This window comes from Eucyclogobius newberryi, unplaced genomic scaffold, assembly GCF_026437365.1.
Source record: "Eucyclogobius newberryi isolate DKJ021-1_F unplaced genomic scaffold, fEucNew1.0.hap1 SCAF_18, whole genome shotgun sequence".
Taxonomy (NCBI): domain Eukaryota; kingdom Metazoa; phylum Chordata; class Actinopteri; order Gobiiformes; family Gobiidae; genus Eucyclogobius; species Eucyclogobius newberryi.
This window is the reverse complement of record NW_027315812.1, coordinates 3,907,782-3,924,876: the sequence shown is the minus strand read 5'-3', so window position 1 is coordinate 3,924,876 and position 17,095 is coordinate 3,907,782. Positions and strand designations below refer to the sequence as shown.

General features: G+C 55.5%; 1 protein-coding gene across 1 annotated transcript in view; it reads left to right on the top strand.

The window, feature by feature from the left end:
• Positions 1–17,029, top strand: part of LOC140364914 (activin receptor type-2B-like) — a 41,630-nt gene extending 24,601 nt beyond the window's left edge. The window contains exons 7-11 of the mRNA XM_072451293.1: positions 135–283; positions 387–501; positions 1,097–1,235; positions 1,783–1,913; positions 16,609–17,029. Of these exons, the coding sequence (XP_072307394.1) occupies positions 135–283; positions 387–501; positions 1,097–1,235; positions 1,783–1,913; positions 16,609–16,794 (720 nt within the window). The 3' untranslated portion in view covers positions 16,795–17,029. The remainder of the gene's footprint in view (positions 1–134; positions 284–386; positions 502–1,096; positions 1,236–1,782; positions 1,914–16,608) is intronic.
• Positions 17,030–17,095: the final 66 nt, after the last annotated feature.

Sequence of the window (17,095 nt, the reverse complement as noted above, 5' to 3'; positions counted from 1 at the left end):
GTCTGAGCGAGAGTCTGAGCGAGTCTCTCTTTAGGGCTCTCTGGTGGCCCCTGGTGGCCCCTGCTCACCCCTCTCTCTCTTTAGGGCTCTCTGGTGGCCCCTGGTGGCCCCTGCTCACCCCTCTCTCTCTTTAGGGCTCTCTGTGTGACTTCCTGAAGGGAAACGTGGTGAGTTGGTCTGAACTCTGCCTCATCGCTGAGTCCATGTCCCGCGGCCTCGCCTTCCTCCATGAAGACCTGCCCCGGGGCAACAAGGACGGGCCCAAGCCTGCCATCGCCCACAGGTGAGGCAAGGGCCCCTCACACCCGCTTTGGACCTGCTTTAGACCTCATTTAGACCTGCTTTAGACCTTAGAGCCTTTCTCGTTAGAGCCTTTCATGTTTCAGAGACTTCAAGAGTAAGAACGTGATGCTTCGCTCGGATCTCTCGGCCGTGATCGGAGACTTTGGTTTGGCCGTTCTGTTCGAGCCCGGGACTCCACCTGGAGAGACGCACGGACAGGTGCCCCGCCCACAACCACATTCATGGCCACACCCACGACCCAGACCACACATATGACCACGCCCACACATATGACCACACCCACACATATGACCGCGACCACGCCCACACATATAACCACAACCTCACATATGACCACACCCACACATATGACCACGCCCACACATATGACCACGCCCACACATATGACCACGCCCACACATATGACCACGCCCACACATATGACCACGCCCACACACATGACCACACCCACACATACGACCACACCCACACACATGACCACACCCACACACATGACCACACCCACACATATGACCACACCCACACATATGACCACACCCACACATATGACCACACCCACACACATGACCGCGACCACGCCCACACATATGACCATGACCACGCCCACACACATGACCGCGACCACACCCACACACATGACCACAACCACACCCACACACATGACCACAACCACACCCACGCCCACACATATGACCATGACCACACCCAAGACCACAACCACACCCAAGACCACACCCACCCTGTGTGACCCCCTTTGACCCTGTGTGACCCTCTTTGACCCCTCTTGTTTCAGGTGGGCACGCGGCGGTACATGGCCCCTGAGGTGTTGGAGGGAGCTATAAACTTCCAGAGAGACTCATTCCTCAGAATCGACATGTACGCGCTCGGCCTCGTGCTGTGGGAGCTCGTGTCGCGCTGCAAGGCCGCCGACGGTACGACTACAGGCGAGACTACGGGCGAGACTACGGGCGAGACTACAGGACTACGGGCGAGACTACAGACTACGGGCGAGACTACGGGCGAGACTACGGGCGAGACTACGGGCAGGACTACGGGCGAGACTACAGGACTACGGGCGAGACTACAGACTACGGGCGAGACTACAGACTACGGGCGAGACTACGGGCGAGACTACGGGCGAGACTACAGGACTACGGACGTGACTACGGACGTGACTACGGACGTGACTACGGACGTGACTACGGACGTGACTACGGGCGAGACTACGGGCGAGACTACAGGACTACGGACGTGACTACGGACGTGACTACGGGCGAGACTACGGGACTACGGGCGAGACTACGGGACTACGGGCGAGACTATGGGTGGTCTCTGGTCTAACTCTGGTCCCTGGTCTCTGGTCCCTGGTTCCTGGTCTCTGGTCCCTGGTCTCTGGTCCCTGGTCTCTGGTCCCTGGTCCCTGGTCTCTGGTTTCTGGTCCCTGGTCCCTGGTCTGACTCTGGTCTCTGGTCCTCTCAGGTCCTGTGGATGAGTACCTGCTGCCGTTCGAGGAGGAAGTGGGACAACATCCGTCTCTGGAAGATCTGCAGGAAGTCATCGTCCACAAGAAACTCAGACCAGCCTTCAAAGAGCAGTGGCTCAAACACACGGTAAAACATGAAGCTTAGTCCTGGTTTAGACCCGGTCTCTCTCTGGTCTCTTCCTGGTCTCTTCCTGGTCTCTTCCTGGTCTCTCTCTGGTCTCTCTGGTCTCTCTGGTCTCTCTCTGGTCTCTCTCTGGTCTCTCTCTGGTCTCTCTCTGGTCTCTCTCTGGTCTCTCTCTGGTCTCTTCCTGGTCTCTCTCTGGTCTCTCCCTGGCCTCTCTCTGGTCTCTTCCTGGTCTCTCTCTGGTCTCTTCCTGGTCTCTTCCTGGTCTCTTCCTGGTCTCTCTCTGGTCTCTTCCTGTTCTAACGCTGGTCTCTTCCTGGCCTCTCTCTGGTCTCTCTCTGGGCTCTTCCTGGTCTCTTCCTGGTCTCTCTCTGGTCTCTTCCTGGTCTCTCTCTGGTCTCTCTCTGGTCTCTTCCTGGTCTCTTCCTGGTCTCTCTCTGGTCTCTCTCTGGTCTCTTCCTGGTCTCTTCCTGGTCTCTCTCTGGTCTCTCTCTGGTCTCTCTCTGGTCTCTTCCTGGTCTCTTCCTGGTCTCTCTCTGGTCTCTTCCTGGTCTCTTCCTGGTCTCTCTCTGGTCTCTCTCTGGTCTCTCCCTGGTCTCTTCCTGGTCTCTTCCTGGTCTCTCTCTGGTCTCTCTCTGGTCTCTTCCTGGTCTCTCTCTGGTCTCTCCCTGGTCTCTTCCTGGTCTTTTCCTGGTCTTTTCCTGGTCTCTCTCTGGCCTCTCTCTGGCCTCTCCCTGGTCTCTTCCTGGTCTCTCCCTGGTCTCTTCCTGGTCTCTTCCTGGTCTCTTCCTGGTCTCTTCCTGGTCTCTCTCTGGTCTCTCTCTGGTCTCTCTCTGGTCTCTTCCTGGTCTCCTCCTGGTCTCTTCCTGGTCTCTTCCTGGTCTCTCTCTGGTCTCTTCCTGGTCTCTCTCTAGTCTCTTCCTGGTCTCTCTGTGGTCTCTTCCTGGTCTCTTCCTGGTCTAACGCTGGTATCTTCCTGGTCTCTTCCTGGTCTCTCTCTGGTCTCTTCCTGGTCTCTCTCTGGTCTCTTCCTGGTCTCTTCCTGGTCTAATGCTGGTCTCTTCCTGGTCTCTCCCTGGTCTCTCCCTGGTCTCTTCCTGGTCTCTTCCTGGTCTCTTCCGGGTCTCTCCCTGGTCTCTTCCTGGTCTCTCTCTGGTCTCTCTCTGGTCTCTTCCTGGTCTCTTCCTGGTCTAACGCTGGTCTCTTCCTGGTCTCTCTCTGGTCTAACGCTGGTCTCTTCCTGGTCCCTTCCTGGTCCCTTCCTGGTCCCTTCCTGGTCTCTTCCTGGTCTCTTCCTGGTCTCTTCCTGGTCTCTTCCTGGTCTCTCTCTGGTCTCTTCCTGGTCTCTTCCTGGTCTAACGCTGGTCTCTTCCTGGTCTCTTCCGGGTCTCTCTCTGGTCTCTCCCTGATCTCTTCCTGGTCTCTCTCTGGTCTCTTCCTGGTCTCTCCCTGATCTCTTCCTGGTCTCTCTCTGGTCTCTTCCTGGTCTCTCTGGTCTCTTCCTGGTCTCTTCCTGGTCTAACGCTGGTCTCTTCCTGGTCTAACGCTGGTCTCTTCCTGGTCCCTTCCTGGTCTCTCTCTGGTCTCTCTCTGGTCTCTCTCTGGTCTCTTCCTGGTCTCTTCCTGGTCTCTCTCTGGTCTCTCCCTGATCTCTTCCTGGTCTCTCTCTGGTCTCTCCCTGATCTCTTCCTGGTCTCTCTCTGGTCTCTTCCTGGTCTCTCTCTGGTCTCTTCCTGGTCTCTCTCTGGTCTCTTCCTGGTCTCTTCCTGGTCTCTTCCTGGTCTAACGCTGGTCTCTTCCTGGTCTCTTCCTGGTCTCTCCCTGGTCTCTCCCTGGTCTCTCCCTGGTCTCTTCCTGGTCTCTTCCTGGTCTCTCTCTGGTCTCTCTCTGGTCTCTCTCTGGTCTCTTCCTGGTCTCTTCCTGGTCTAACGCTGGTCTCTTCCTGGTCTCTTCCGGGTCTCTCTCTGGTCTCTTCCTGGTCTCTCTCTGGTCTCTTCCTGGTCTAACGCTGGTCTCTTCCTGGTCCCTTCCTGGTCTCTCCCTGGTCTCTCCCTGGTCTCTCCCTGGTCTCTCCCTGGTCTCTCCCTGGTCTCTTCCTGGTCTCTTCCTGGTATAACGCTGGTCTCTTCCGGGTCTCTTCCTGGTCTCTCCCTGATCTCTTCCTGGTCTCTCTCTGGTCTCTTCCTGGTCTCTCTCTGGTCTCTCCCTGGTCTCTTCCTGGTCTAACGCTGGTCTCTTCCTGGTCCCTTCCTGGTCTCTTCCTGGTCTCTCTCTGGTCTAACGCTGGTCTCTTCCTGGTCCCTTCCTGGTCTCTTCCTGGTCTCTTCCTGGTCTCTCTCTGGTCTCTTCCTGGTCTCTCTCTGGTCTCTTCCTGGTCTCTTCCTGGTCTCTTCCTGGTCTAATGCTGGTCTCTTCCTGGTCTCTTCCTGGTCTCTTCCTGGTCTCTTCCTGGTCTCTTCCTGGTCTCTCTCTGGTCTCTCTCTGGTCTCTTCCTGGTCTAACGCTGGTCTCTTCCGGGTCTCTCTCTGGTCTCTTCCTGGTCTCTTCCTGGTCTCTTCCTGGTCTCTCCCTGATCTCTTCCTGGTCTCTCTCTGGTCTCTTCCTGGTCTCTTCCTGGTCTAACGCTGGTCTCTTCCTGGTCCCTTCCTGGTCTCTTCCTGGTCTCTCTCTGGTCTAACGCTGGTCTCTTCCTGGTCTCTTCCTGGTCTCTTCCTGGTCTCTTCCTGGTCTCTTCCTGGTCTCTTCCTGGTCTCTTCCTGGTCTAACGCTGGTCTCTTCCTGGTCTCTTCCGGGTCTCTTCCGGGTCTCTCTCTGGTCTCTTCCTGGTCTCTTCCTGGTCTCTTCCTGGTCTAACGCTGGTCTCTTCCTGGTCTCTTCCGGGTCTCTCTCTGGTCTCTTCCTGGTCTCTCTCTGGTCTCTCTCTGGTCTCTTCCTGGTCTAACGCTGGTCTCTTCCTGGTCTCTTCCTGGTCTCTTCCTGGTCTCTCCCTGGTCTCTTCCTGGTCTCTCTCTGGTCTCTCTCTGGTCTCTTCCTGGTCTAACGCTGGTCTCTTCCTGGTCTCTTCCGGGTCTCTCTCTGGTCTCTTCCTGGTCTCTCCCTGGTCTCTTCCTGGTCTCTCCCTGGTCTCTTCCTGGTCTCTCTCTGGTCTCTTCCTGGTCTTTTCCTGGTCTCTCCCTGGTCTCTCCCTGGTCTCTCCCTGGTCTCTTCCTGGTCTCTTCCTGGTCTCTTCCTGGTCTCTTCCTGGTCTCTCTCTGGTCTCTTCCTGGTCTCTTCCTGGTCTCTCTCTGGTCTCTTCCTGGTCTCTCCCTGATCTCTTCCTGGTCTCTCTCTGGTCTCTTCCTGGTCTCTCCCTGATCTCTTCCTGGTCTCTCTCTGGTCTCTTCCTGGTCTCTCTCTGGTCTCTTCCTGGTCTCTTCCTGGTCTAACGCTGGTCTCTTCCTGGTCCCTTCCTGGTCTCTTCCTGGTCTCTCTCTGGTCTAACGCTGGTCTCTTCCTGGTCTCTTCCTGGTCTCTCTCTGGTCTCTTCCTGGTCTCTTCCTGGTCTCTCTCTGGTCTCTTCCTGGTCTCTTCCTGGTCTAATGCTGGTCTCTTCCTGGTCTCTCTCTGGTCTCTTCCTGGTCTCTTCCTGGTCTCTTCCTGGTCTCTCCCTGGTCTCTTCCTGGTCTCTCTCTGGTCTCTTCCTGGTCTCTCTCTGGTCTCTTCCTGGTCTCTTCCTGGTCTAACGCTGGTCTCTTCCTGGTCTCTTCCGGGTCTCTCTCTGGTCTCTTCCTGGTCTCTCTCTGGTCTCTTCCTGGTCTCTTCCTGGTCTAACGCTGGTCTCTTCCTGGTCTCTTCCTGGTCTCTCTCTGGTCTAACGCTGGTCTCTTCCTGGTCTCTTCCTGGTCTCTCCCTGGTCTCTTCCTGGTCTCTCTCTGGTCTCTTCCTGGTCTCTCTCTGGTCTCTTCCTGGTCTGTTCCTGGTCTAACGCTGGTCTCTTCCTGGTCTCTTCCTGGTCTCTCTCTGGTCTAACGCTGGTCTCTTCCTGGTCTCTCTCTGGTCTCTTCCTGGTCTCTCTCTGGTCTCTTCCTGGTCTAACGCTGGTCTCTTCCTGGTCTCTTCCTGGTCTCTCTCTGGTCTAACGCTGGTCTCTTCCTGGTCTCTTCCTGGTCTCTTCCTGGTCTCTTCCTGGTCTCTTCCTGGTCTCTTCCTGGTCTCTTTCTGGTCTCTTCCTGGTCTAACGCTGGTCTCTTCCTGGTCCCTTCCTGGTCTTTTCCTGGTCTCTCCCTGGTCTCTCCCTGGTCTCTTCCTGGTCTCTTCCTGGTCTCTTCCTTGTCTCTTCCTGGTCTCTCCCTGGTCTCTCCCTGGTCTCTTCCTGGTCTCTTCCTGGTCTCTCCCTGGTCTCTTCCTGGTCTAACGCTGGTCTCTTCCGGGTCTCTCTCTGGTCTCTTCCTGGTCTCTCCCTGATCTCTTCCTGGTCTCTCTCTGGTCTCTTCCTGGTCTCTTCCTGGTCTCTTCCTGGTCTCTCTCTGGTCTCTCTCTGGTCTCTTCCTGGTCTAACGCTGGTCTCTTCCGGGTCTCTCTCTGGTCCCTTCCTGGTCTCTCCCTGGTCTCTCCCTGGTCTCTCCCTGGTCTCTCCCTGGTCTCTCCCTGGTCTCTTCCTGGTCTCTTCCTGGTCTCTCTCTGGTCTCTTCCTGGTCTCTTCCTGGTCTCTTCCTGGTCTAACGCTGGTCTCTTCCGGGTCTCTTCCTGGTCTCTTCCTGGTCTCTCCCTGATCTCTTCCTGGTCTCTCTCTGGTCTCTTCCTGGTCTCTCTCTGGTCTCTTCCTGGTCTCTTCCTGGTCTAACGCTGGTCTCTTCCTGGTCCCTTCCTGGTCTCTTCCTGGTCTCTCTCTGGTCTAACGCTGGTCTCTTCCTGGTCCCTTCCTGGTCTCTTCCTGGTCTCTTCCTGGTCTCTCTCTGGTCTCTTCCTGGTCTCTTCCTGGTCTCTTCCTGGTCTCTTCCTGGTCCCTTCCTGGTCTCTTCCTGGTCTCTTCCTGGTCTCTTCCTGGTCTCTCTCTGGTCTCTTCCTGGTCTCTCTCTGGTCTCTTCCTGGTCTCTTCCTGGTCTCTTCCTGGTCTAACGCTGGTCTCTTCCTGGTCTCTTCCTGGTCTCTCCCTGGTCTCTCCCTGGTCTCTCCCTGGTCTCTCCCTGGTCTCTTCCTGGTCTCTTCCTGGTCTCTCTCTGGTCTCTCTCTGGTCTCTCTCTGGTCTCTTCCTGGTCTCTTCCTGGTCTAACGCTGGTCTCTTCCTGGTCTCTTCCGGGTCTCTCTCTGGTCTCTTCCTGGTCTCTCTCTGGTCTCTTCCTGGTCTAACGCTGGTCTCTTCCTGGTCCCTTCCTGGTCTCTCCCTGGTCTCTCCCTGGTCTCTCCCTGGTCTCTCCCTGGTCTCTCCCTGGTCTCTTCCTGGTCTCTTCCTGGTCTCTTCCTGGTCTAACGCTGGTCTCTTCCGGGTCTCTTCCTGGTCTCTCCCTGATCTCTTCCTGGTCTCTCTCTGGTCTCTCTCTGGTCTCTTCCTGGTCTCTCTCTGGTCTCTCCCTGGTCTCTTCCTGGTCTAACGCTGGTCTCTTCCTGGTCCCTTCCTGGTCTCTTCCTGGTCTCTCTCTGGTCTAACGCTGGTCTCTTCCTGGTCCCTTCCTGGTCTCTTCCTGGTCTCTTCCTGGTCTCTCTCTGGTCTCTTCCTGGTCTCTCTCTGGTCTCTTCCTGGTCTCTTCCTGGTCTCTTCCTGGTCTAATGCTGGTCTCTTCCTGGTCTCTTCCTGGTCTCTTCCTGGTCTCTTCCTGGTCTCTTCCTGGTCTCTTCCTGGTCTCTCTCTGGTCTCTCTCTGGTCTCTTCCTGGTCTAACGCTGGTCTCTTCCGGGTCTCTCTCTGGTCTCTTCCTGGTCTCTTCCTGGTCTCTCCCTGATCTCTTCCTGGTCTCTCTCTGGTCTCTTCCTGGTCTCTTCCTGGTCTAACGCTGGTCTCTTCCTGGTCCCTTCCTGGTCTCTTCCTGGTCTCTCTCTGGTCTAACGCTGGTCTCTTCCTGGTCTCTTCCTGGTCTCTTCCTGGTCTCTTCCTGGTCTCTTCCTGGTCTCTTCCTGGTCTCTTCCTGGTCTCTTCCTGGTCTCTTCCTGGTCTAACGCTGGTCTCTTCCTGGTCTCTTCCGGGTCTCTTCCGGGTCTCTCTCTGGTCTCTTCCTGGTCTCTTCCTGGTCTCTTCCTGGTCTAACGCTGGTCTCTTCCTGGTCTCTTCCGGGTCTCTCTCTGGTCTCTTCCTGGTCTCTCTCTGGTCTCTTCCTGGTCTCTCTCTGGTCTCTCTCTGGTCTCTCTCTGGTCTCTTCCTGGTCTAACGCTGGTCTCTTCCTGGTCTCTTCCTGGTCTCTTCCTGGTCTCTCCCTGGTCTCTTCCTGGTCTCTCTCTGGTCTCTCTCTGGTCTCTTCCTGGTCTAACGCTGGTCTCTTCCTGGTCTCTTCCGGGTCTCTCTCTGGTCTCTTCCTGGTCTCTCCCTGGTCTCTTCCTGGTCTCTCCCTGGTCTCTTCCTGGTCTCTCTCTGGTCTCTTCCTGGTCTTTTCCTGGTCTCTCCCTGGTCTCTCCCTGGTCTCTCCCTGGTCTCTTCCTGGTCTCTTCCTGGTCTCTTCCTGGTCTCTTCCTGGTCTCTCTCTGGTCTCTTCCTGGTCTCTTCCTGGTCTCTCTCTGGTCTCTTCCTGGTCTCTCCCTGATCTCTTCCTGGTCTCTCTCTGGTCTCTTCCTGGTCTCTCCCTGATCTCTTCCTGGTCTCTCTCTGGTCTCTTCCTGGTCTCTCTCTGGTCTCTTCCTGGTCTCTTCCTGGTCTAACGCTGGTCTCTTCCTGGTCCCTTCCTGGTCTCTTCCTGGTCTCTCTCTGGTCTAACGCTGGTCTCTTCCTGGTCTCTTCCTGGTCTCTCTCTGGTCTCTTCCTGGTCTCTTCCTGGTCTCTCTCTGGTCTCTTCCTGGTCTCTTCCTGGTCTAATGCTGGTCTCTTCCTGGTCTCTCTCTGGTCTCTTCCTGGTCTCTTCCTGGTCTCTTCCTGGTCTCTCCCTGGTCTCTTCCTGGTCTCTCTCTGGTCTCTTCCTGGTCTCTCTCTGGTCTCTTCCTGGTCTCTTCCTGGTCTAACGCTGGTCTCTTCCTGGTCTCTTCCGGGTCTCTCTCTGGTCTCTTCCTGGTCTCTCTCTGGTCTCTTCCTGGTCTCTTCCTGGTCTAACGCTGGTCTCTTCCTGGTCTCTTCCTGGTCTCTCTCTGGTCTAACGCTGGTCTCTTCCTGGTCTCTTCCTGGTCTCTCTCTGGTCTCTTCCTGGTCTCTTCCTGGTCTCTCCCTGGTCTCTTCCTGGTCTCTCTCTGGTCTCTTCCTGGTCTCTCTCTGGTCTCTTCCTGGTCTGTTCCTGGTCTAACGCTGGTCTCTTCCTGGTCTCTTCCTGGTCTCTCTCTGGTCTAACGCTGGTCTCTTCCTGGTCTCTCTCTGGTCTCTTCCTGGTCTCTCTCTGGTCTCTTCCTGGTCTAACGCTGGTCTCTTCCTGGTCTCTTCCTGGTCTCTCTCTGGTCTAACGCTGGTCTCTTCCTGGTCTCTTCCTGGTCTCTTCCTGGTCTCTTCCTGGTCTCTTCCTGGTCTCTTCCTGGTCTCTTTCTGGTCTCTTCCTGGTATAACGCTGGTCTCTTCCTGGTCCCTTCCTGGTCTTTTCCTGGTCTCTCCCTGGTCTCTCCCTGGTCTCTTCCTGGTCTCTTCCTGGTCTCTTCCTTGTCTCTTCCTGGTCTCTCCCTGGTCTCTCCCTGGTCTCTTCCTGGTCTCTTCCTGGTCTCTCCCTGGTCTCTTCCTGGTCTAACGCTGGTCTCTTCCGGGTCTCTCTCTGGTCTCTTCCTGGTCTCTCCCTGATCTCTTCCTGGTCTCTCCCTGATCTCTTCCTGGTCTCTCTCTGGTCTCTTCCTGGTCTCTTCCTGGTCTCTTCCTGGTCTCTCTCTGGTCTCTCTCTGGTCTCTTCCTGGTCTAACGCTGGTCTCTTCCGGGTCTCTCTCTGGTCCCTTCCTGGTCTCTCCCTGGTCTCTCCCTGGTCTCTCCCTGGTCTCTCCCTGGTCTCTTCCTGGTCTCTTCCTGGTCTCTCTCTGGTCTCTTCCTGGTCTCTTCCTGGTCTCTTCCTGGTCTAACGCTGGTCTCTTCCGGGTCTCTTCCTGGTCTCTTCCTGGTCTCTCCCTGATCTCTTCCTGGTCTCTCTCTGGTCTCTTCCTGGTCTCTCTCTGGTCTCTTCCTGGTCTCTTCCTGGTCTAACGCTGGTCTCTTCCTGGTCCCTTCCTGGTCTCTTCCTGGTCTCTCTCTGGTCTAACGCTGGTCTCTTCCTGGTCCCTTCCTGGTCTCTTCCTGGTCTCTCTCTGGTCTCTTCCTGGTCTCTTCCTGGTCTCTTCCTGGTCTCTTCCTGGTCTAATGCTGGTCTCTTCCTGGTCTCTTCCTGGTCTAACGCTGGTCTCTTCCGGGTCTCTCTCTGGTCTCTTCCTGGTCTCTTCCTGGTCTCTCCCTGATCTCTTCCTGGTCTCTCTCTGGTCTCTTCCTGGTCTCTTCCTGGTCTCTTCCTGGTCTAACGCTGGTCTCTTCCTGGTCCCTTCCTGGTCTCTCTCTGGTCTCTTCCTGGTCTCTTCCTGGTCTCTCCCTGGTCTCTCCCTGGTCTCTCCCTGGTCTCTTCCTGGTCTCTTCCTGGTCTCTCTCTGGTCTCTTCCTGGTCTCTTCCTGGTCTAACGCTGGTCTCTTCCTGGTCTCTTCCGGGTCTCTCTCTGGTCTCTTCCTGGTCTCTCTCTGGTCTCTTCCTGGTCTCTTCCTGGTCTAACGCTGGTCTCTTCCTGGTCTCTTCCTGGTCTCTCTCTGGTCTAACGCTGGTCTCTTCCTGGTCTCTTCCTGGTCTCTTCCTGGTCTCTCTCTGGTCTCTTCCTGGTCTCTTCCTGGTCTCTTCCTGGTCTCTCCCTGGTCTCTTCCTGGTCTCTCTCTGGTCTCTTCCTGGTCTCTCTCTGGTCTCTTCCTGGTCTCTTCCTGGTCTCTTCCTGGTCTCTCCCTGATCTCTTCCTGGTCTCTCTCTGGTCTCTCTCTGGTCTCTTCCTGGTCTCTCTCTGGTCTCTTCCTGGTCTCTTCCTGGTCTAACGCTGGTCTCTTCCTGGTCCCTTCCTGGTCTCTTCCTGGTCTCTCTCTGGTCTAACGCTGGTCTCTTCCTGGTCCCTTCCTGATCTCTTCCTGGTCTCTTCCTGGTCTCTCTCTGGTCTCTTCCTGGTCTCTTCCTGGTCTCTTCCTGGTCTCTTCCTGGTCTCTTCCTGGTCTAATGCTGGTCTCTTCCTGGTCTCTTCCTGGTCTAACGCTGGTCTCTTCCGGGTCTCTCTCTGGTCTCTTCCTGGTCTCTTCCTGGTCTCTCCCTGATCTCTTCCTGGTCTCTCTCTGGTCTCTTCCTGGTCTCTTCCTGGTCTCTTCCTGGTCTAACGCTGGTCTCTTCCTGGTCCCTTCCTGGTCTCTCTCTGGTCTCTTCCTGGTCTCTTCCTGGTCTCTCCCTGGTCTCTCCCTGGTCTCTTCCTGGTCTCTTCCTGGTCTCTTCCTGGTCTCTCTCTGGTCTCTTCCTGGTCTCTTCCTGGTCTAACGCTGGTCTCTTCCTGGTCTCTTCCGGGTCTCTCTCTGGTCTCTTCCTGGTCTCTCTCTGGTCTCTTCCTGGTCTCTTCCTGGTCTAACGCTGGTCTCTTCCTGGTCTCTTCCTGGTCTCTCTCTGGTCTAACGCTGGTCTCTTCCTGGTCTCTTCCTGGTCTCTTCCTGGTCTCTCTCTGGTCTCTTCCTGGTCTCTTCCTGGTCTCTTCCTGGTCTCTCCCTGGTCTCTTCCTGGTCTCTCTCTGGTCTCTTCCTGGTCTCTCTCTGGTCTCTTCCTGGTCTCTTCCTGGTCTAACGCTGGTCTCTTCCTGGTCTCTTCCGGGTCTCTCTCTGGTCTCTTCCTGGTCTCTCTCTGGTCTCTTCCTGGTCTCTTCCTGGTCTAACGCTGGTCTCTTCCTGGTCTCTCTCTGGTCTAACGCTGGTCTCTTCCTGGTCTCTTCCTGGTCTCTCTCTGGTCTCTTCCTGGTCTCTTCCTGGTCTCTCCCTGGTCTCTTCCTGGTCTCTCTCTGGTCTCTTCCTGGTCTCTCTCTGGTCTCTTCCTGGTCTTTTCCTGGTCTAACGCTGGTCTCTTCCTGGTCTCTTCCTGGTCTCTCTCTGGTCTAACGCTGGTCTCTTCCTGGTCTCTCTCTGGTCTCTTCCTGGTCTCTCTCTGGTCTCTTCCTGGTCTAACGCTGGTCTCTTCCTGGTCTCTTCCTGGTCTCTCTCTGGTCTAACGCTGGTCTCTTCCTGGTCTCTTCCTGGTCTCTTCCTGGTCTCTTCCTGGTCTCTTCCTGGTCTCTTCCTGGTCTCTTCCTGGTCTCTTTCTGGTCTCTTCCTGGTCTAACGCTGGTCTCTTCCTGGTCCCTTCCTGGTCTTTTCCTGGTCTCTCCCTGGTCTCTCCCTGGTCTCTTCCTGGTCTCTTCCTGGTCTCTTCCTTGTCTCTTCCTGGTCTCTCCCTGGTCTCTTCCTGGTCTCTTCCTGGTCTAACGCTGGTCTCTTCCGGGTCTAACGCTGGTCTCTTCCGGGTCTCTCTCTGGTCTCTTCCTGGTCTCTCCCTGATCTCTTCCTGGTCTCTCTCTGGTCTCTCTCTGGTCTCTTCCTGGTCTCTTCCTGGTCTAACGCTGGTCTCTTCCTGGTCCCTTCCTGGTCTCTTCCTGGTCTCTCTCTGGTCTAACGCTGGTCTCTTCCTGGTCCCTTCCTGGTCTCTTCCTGGTCTCTCTCTGGTCTCTTCCTGGTCTCTTCCTGGTCTCTCTCTGGTCTCTTCCTGGTCTCTTCCTGGTCTAATGCTGGTCTCTTCCTGGTCTCTTCCTGGTCTCTTCCTGGTCTCTTCCTGGTCTCTTCCTGGTCTCTCCCTGGTCTCTTCCTGGTCTAACGCTGGTCTCTTCCGGGTCTCTCTCTGGTCTCTTCCTGGTCTCTCCCTGATCTCTTCCTGGTCTCTCTCTGGTCTCTTCCTGGTCTCTTCCTGGTCTCTTCCTGGTCTCTCTCTGGTCTCTTCCGGGTCTCTCTCTGGTCTCTTCCTGGTCTCTTCCTGGTCTCTCTCTGGTCTCTTCCTGGTCTCTCTCTGGTCTCTTCCTGGTCTCTTCCTGGTCTAACGCTGGTCTCTTCCTGGTCTCTTCCTGGTCTCTTCCTGGTCTCTTCCTGGTCTCCTCCTGGTCTCTCTCTGGTCTCTCTCTGGTCTCTCTCTGGTCTAACGCTGGTCTCTTCCTGGTCTCTTCCTGGTCTCTTCCGGGTCTCTCTCTGGTCTCTTCCTGGTCTCTTCCTGGTCTCTCCCTGGTCTCTTCCTGGTCTCTCCCTGGTCTCTTCCTGGTCTCTCTCTGGTCTCTTCCTGGTCTAACGCTGGTCTCTTCCTGGTCCCTTCCTGGTCCCTTCCTGGTCTCTCCCTGGTCTCTCCCTGGTCTCTTCCTGGTCTCTCTCTGGTCTCTTCCTGGTCTCTTCCTGGTCTCTTCCTGGTCTAACGCTGGTCTCTTCCGGGTCTCTCCCTGATCTCTCCCTGATCTCTTCCTGGTCTCTCTCTGGTCTCTTCCTGGTCTCTCTCTGGTCTCTTCCTGGTCTCTTCCTGGTCTAACGCTGGTCTCTTCCTGGTCTCTTCCTGGTCCCTTCCTGGTCTCTTCCTGGTCTCTCTCTGGTCTAACGCTGGTCTCTTCCTGGTCCCTTCCTGGTCTCTTCCTGGTCTCTCTCTGGTCTCTTCCTGGTCTCTTCCTGGTCTCTCTCTGGTCTCTTCCTGGTCTCTTCCTGGTCTAATGCTGGTCTCTTCCTGGTCTCTTCCTGGTCTCTTCCTGGTCTCTTCCTGGTCTCTCCCTGGTCTCTTCCTGGTCTAACGCTGGTCTCTTCCGGGTCTCTCTCTGGTCTCTTCCTGGTCTCTCCCTGATCTCTTCCTGGTCTCTCTCTGGTCTCTTCCTGGTCTCTTCCTGGTCTCTTCCTGGTCTCTCTCTGGTCTCTTCCGGGTCTCTCTCTGGTCTCTTCCTGGTCTCTTCCTGGTCTCTCTCTGGTCTCTTCCTGGTCTCTCTCTGGTCTCTTCCTGGTCTCTTCCTGGTCTAATGCTCGTCTCTTCCTGGTCTCTTCCTGGTCTCTTCCTGGTCTCTTCCTGGTCTCTTCCTGGTCTCTCTCTGGTCTCTCTCTGGTCTAACGCTGGTCTCTTCCTGGTCTCTTCCTGGTCTCTCTCTGGTCTCTTCCTGGTCTCTTCCTGGTCTCTCCCTGGTCTCTTCCTGGTCTCTCCCTGGTCTCTTCCTGGTCTCTCTCTGGTCTCTTCCTGGTCTAACGCTGGTCTCTTCCTGGTCCCTTCCTGGTCCCTTCCTGGTCTCTCCCTGGTCTCTCCCTGGTCTCTTCCTGGTCTCTCTCTGGTCTCTTCCTGGTCTCTCCCTGGTCTCTCCCTGGTCTCTTCCTGGTCTCTCTCTGGTCTCTTCCTGGTCTCTTCCTGGTCTCTTCCTGGTCTAACGCTGGTCTCTTCCGGGTCTCTCCCTGATCTCTCCCTGATCTCTTCCTGGTCTCTCTCTGGTCTCTTCCTGGTCTCTCTCTGGTCTCTTCCTGGTCTCTTCCTGGTCTAACGCTGGTCTCTTCCTGGTCTCTTCCTGGTCCCTTCCTGGTCTCTTCCTGGTCTCTCTCTGGTCTAACGCTGGTCTCTTCCTGGTCCCTTCCTTGTCTCTTCCTGGTCTCTTCCTGGTCTCTCTCTGGTCTCTTCCTGGTCTCTTCCTGGTCTAATGCTGTCTCTTCCTGGTCTCTTCCTGGTCTCTTCCTGGTCTCTTCCTGGTCTCTTCCTGGTCTCTTTCTGGTCTCTCTCTGGTCTAACGCTGGTCTCTTCCTGGTCTCTTCCTGGTCTCTTCCTGGTCTCTTCCTGGTCTCTTCCTGGTCTCACTCTGGTCTCTTCCTGGTCTCTTCCTGGTCTCTTCCTGGTCTCTTCCTGGTCTCTTCCTGGTCTCTTCCTGGTCTCTTCCTGGTCTCTTTCTGGTCTCTTCCTGGTCTAACGCTGGTCTCTTCCTGGTCCCTTCCTGGTCCCTTCCTGGTCTCTCCCTGGTCTCTCCCTGGTCTCTTCCTGGTCTCTCTCTGGTCTCTTCCTGGTCTCTTCCTGGTCTCTTCCTGGTCTAACGCTGGTCTCTTCCGGGTCTCTCCCTGATCTCTCCCTGATCTCTTCCTGGTCTCTCTCTGGTCTCTTCCTGGTCTCTCTCTGGTCTCTTCCTGGTCTCTTCCTGGTCTAACGCTGGTCTCTTCCTGGTCTCTTCCTGGTCCCTTCCTGGTCTCTTCCTGGTCTCTCTCTGGTCTAACGCTGGTCTCTTCCTGGTCCCTTCCTGGTCTCTTCCTGGTCTCTCTCTGGTCTCTTCCTGGTCTCTTCCTGGTCTCTCTCTGGTCTCTTCCTGGTCTCTTCCTGGTCTAATGCTGGTCTCTTCCTGGTCTCTTCCTGGTCTCTTCCTGGTCTCTTCCTGGTCTCTCCCTGGTCTCTTCCTGGTCTAACGCTGGTCTCTTCCGGGTCTCTCTCTGGTCTCTTCCTGGTCTCTCCCTGATCTCTTCCTGGTCTCTCTCTGGTCTCTTCCTGGTCTCTTCCTGGTCTCTTCCTGGTCTCTCTCTGGTCTCTTCCGGGTCTCTCTCTGGTCTCTTCCTGGTCTCTTCCTGGTCTCTCTCTGGTCTCTTCCTGGTCTCTCTCTGGTCTCTTCCTGGTCTCTTCCTGGTCTAATGCTGGTCTCTTCCTGGTCTCTTCCTGGTCTCTTCCTGGTCTCTTCCTGGTCTCTTCCTGGTCTCTCTCTGGTCTCTCTCTGGTCTAACGCTGGTCTCTTCCTGGTCTCTTCCTGGTCTCTCTCTGGTCTCTTCCTGGTCTCTTCCTGGTCTCTCCCTGGTCTCTTCCTGGTCTCTCCCTGGTCTCTTCCTGGTCTCTCTCTGGTCTCTTCCTGGTCTAACGCTGGTCTCTTCCTGGTCCCTTCCTGGTCCCTTCCTGGTCTCTCCCTGGTCTCTCCCTGGTCTCTTCCTGGTCTCTCTCTGGTCTCTTCCTGGTCTCTCCCTGGTCTCTCCCTGGTCTCTTCCTGGTCTCTCTCTGGTCTCTTCCTGGTCTCTTCCTGGTCTCTTCCTGGTCTAACGCTGGTCTCTTCCGGGTCTCTCCCTGATCTCTCCCTGATCTCTTCCTGGTCTCTCTCTGGTCTCTTCCTGGTCTCTCTCTGGTCTCTTCCTGGTCTCTTCCTGGTCTAACGCTGGTCTCTTCCTGGTCTCTTCCTGGTCCCTTCCTGGTCTCTTCCTGGTCTCTCTCTGGTCTAACGCTGGTCTCTTCCTGGTCCCTTCCTGGTCTCTTCCTGGTCTCTTCCTGGTCTCTCTCTGGTCTCTTCCTGGTCTCTTCCTGGTCTAATGCTGTCTCTTCCTGGTCTCTTCCTGGTCTCTTCCTGGTCTCTTCCTGGTCTCTTCCTGGTCTCTTTCTGGTCTCTCTCTGGTCTAACGCTGGTCTCTTCCTGGTCTCTTCCTGGTCTCTTCCTGGTCTCTTCCTGGTCTCTTCCTGGTCTCACTCTGGTCTCTTCCTGGTCTCTTCCTGGTCTCTTCCTGGTCTCTTCCTGGTCTCTTCCTGGTCTCTTCCTGGTCTCTTTCTGGTCTCTTCCTGGTCTAACGCTGGTCTCTTCCTGGTCCCTTCCTGGTCCAGGGTCTGGCTCTTCTCTGTGAGACGGTGGAAGAATGCTGGGATCACGACGCTGAAGCTCGTCTTTCCGCCGGATGCGTCGAGGAGCGAATCAGCCAGATCCGCGTCACTTCCTCCTCAGACCACGCCCCCCTGCTCGTCTCCACGGTGACCAACAACGACCTCCCGCCCAAAGAGTCCAGTATATGAACCCAAACGAGATTACGACGTGATTTTTAGACACATTTTTTATTTTCTTCGGGAAGAAAACTCATCAACATCGACTCGGACGTGTTTCTCAGAGGATTTTACATTTTTACATCACATTTTGGAAATATTTCAGCCAAAACGCACACTCAAACCTGTCCAACCGCATTTTACACCATAACAAAGCTGTTTATATATTTTAAAATCTTTAAAAAGATTTTTATTTATTCCAAAATGGAAGCTGTAATGAGCTAAATGTCTTCATTTATGGATTCATTATTTTTGCCTCAATGGCTTTTGTAAA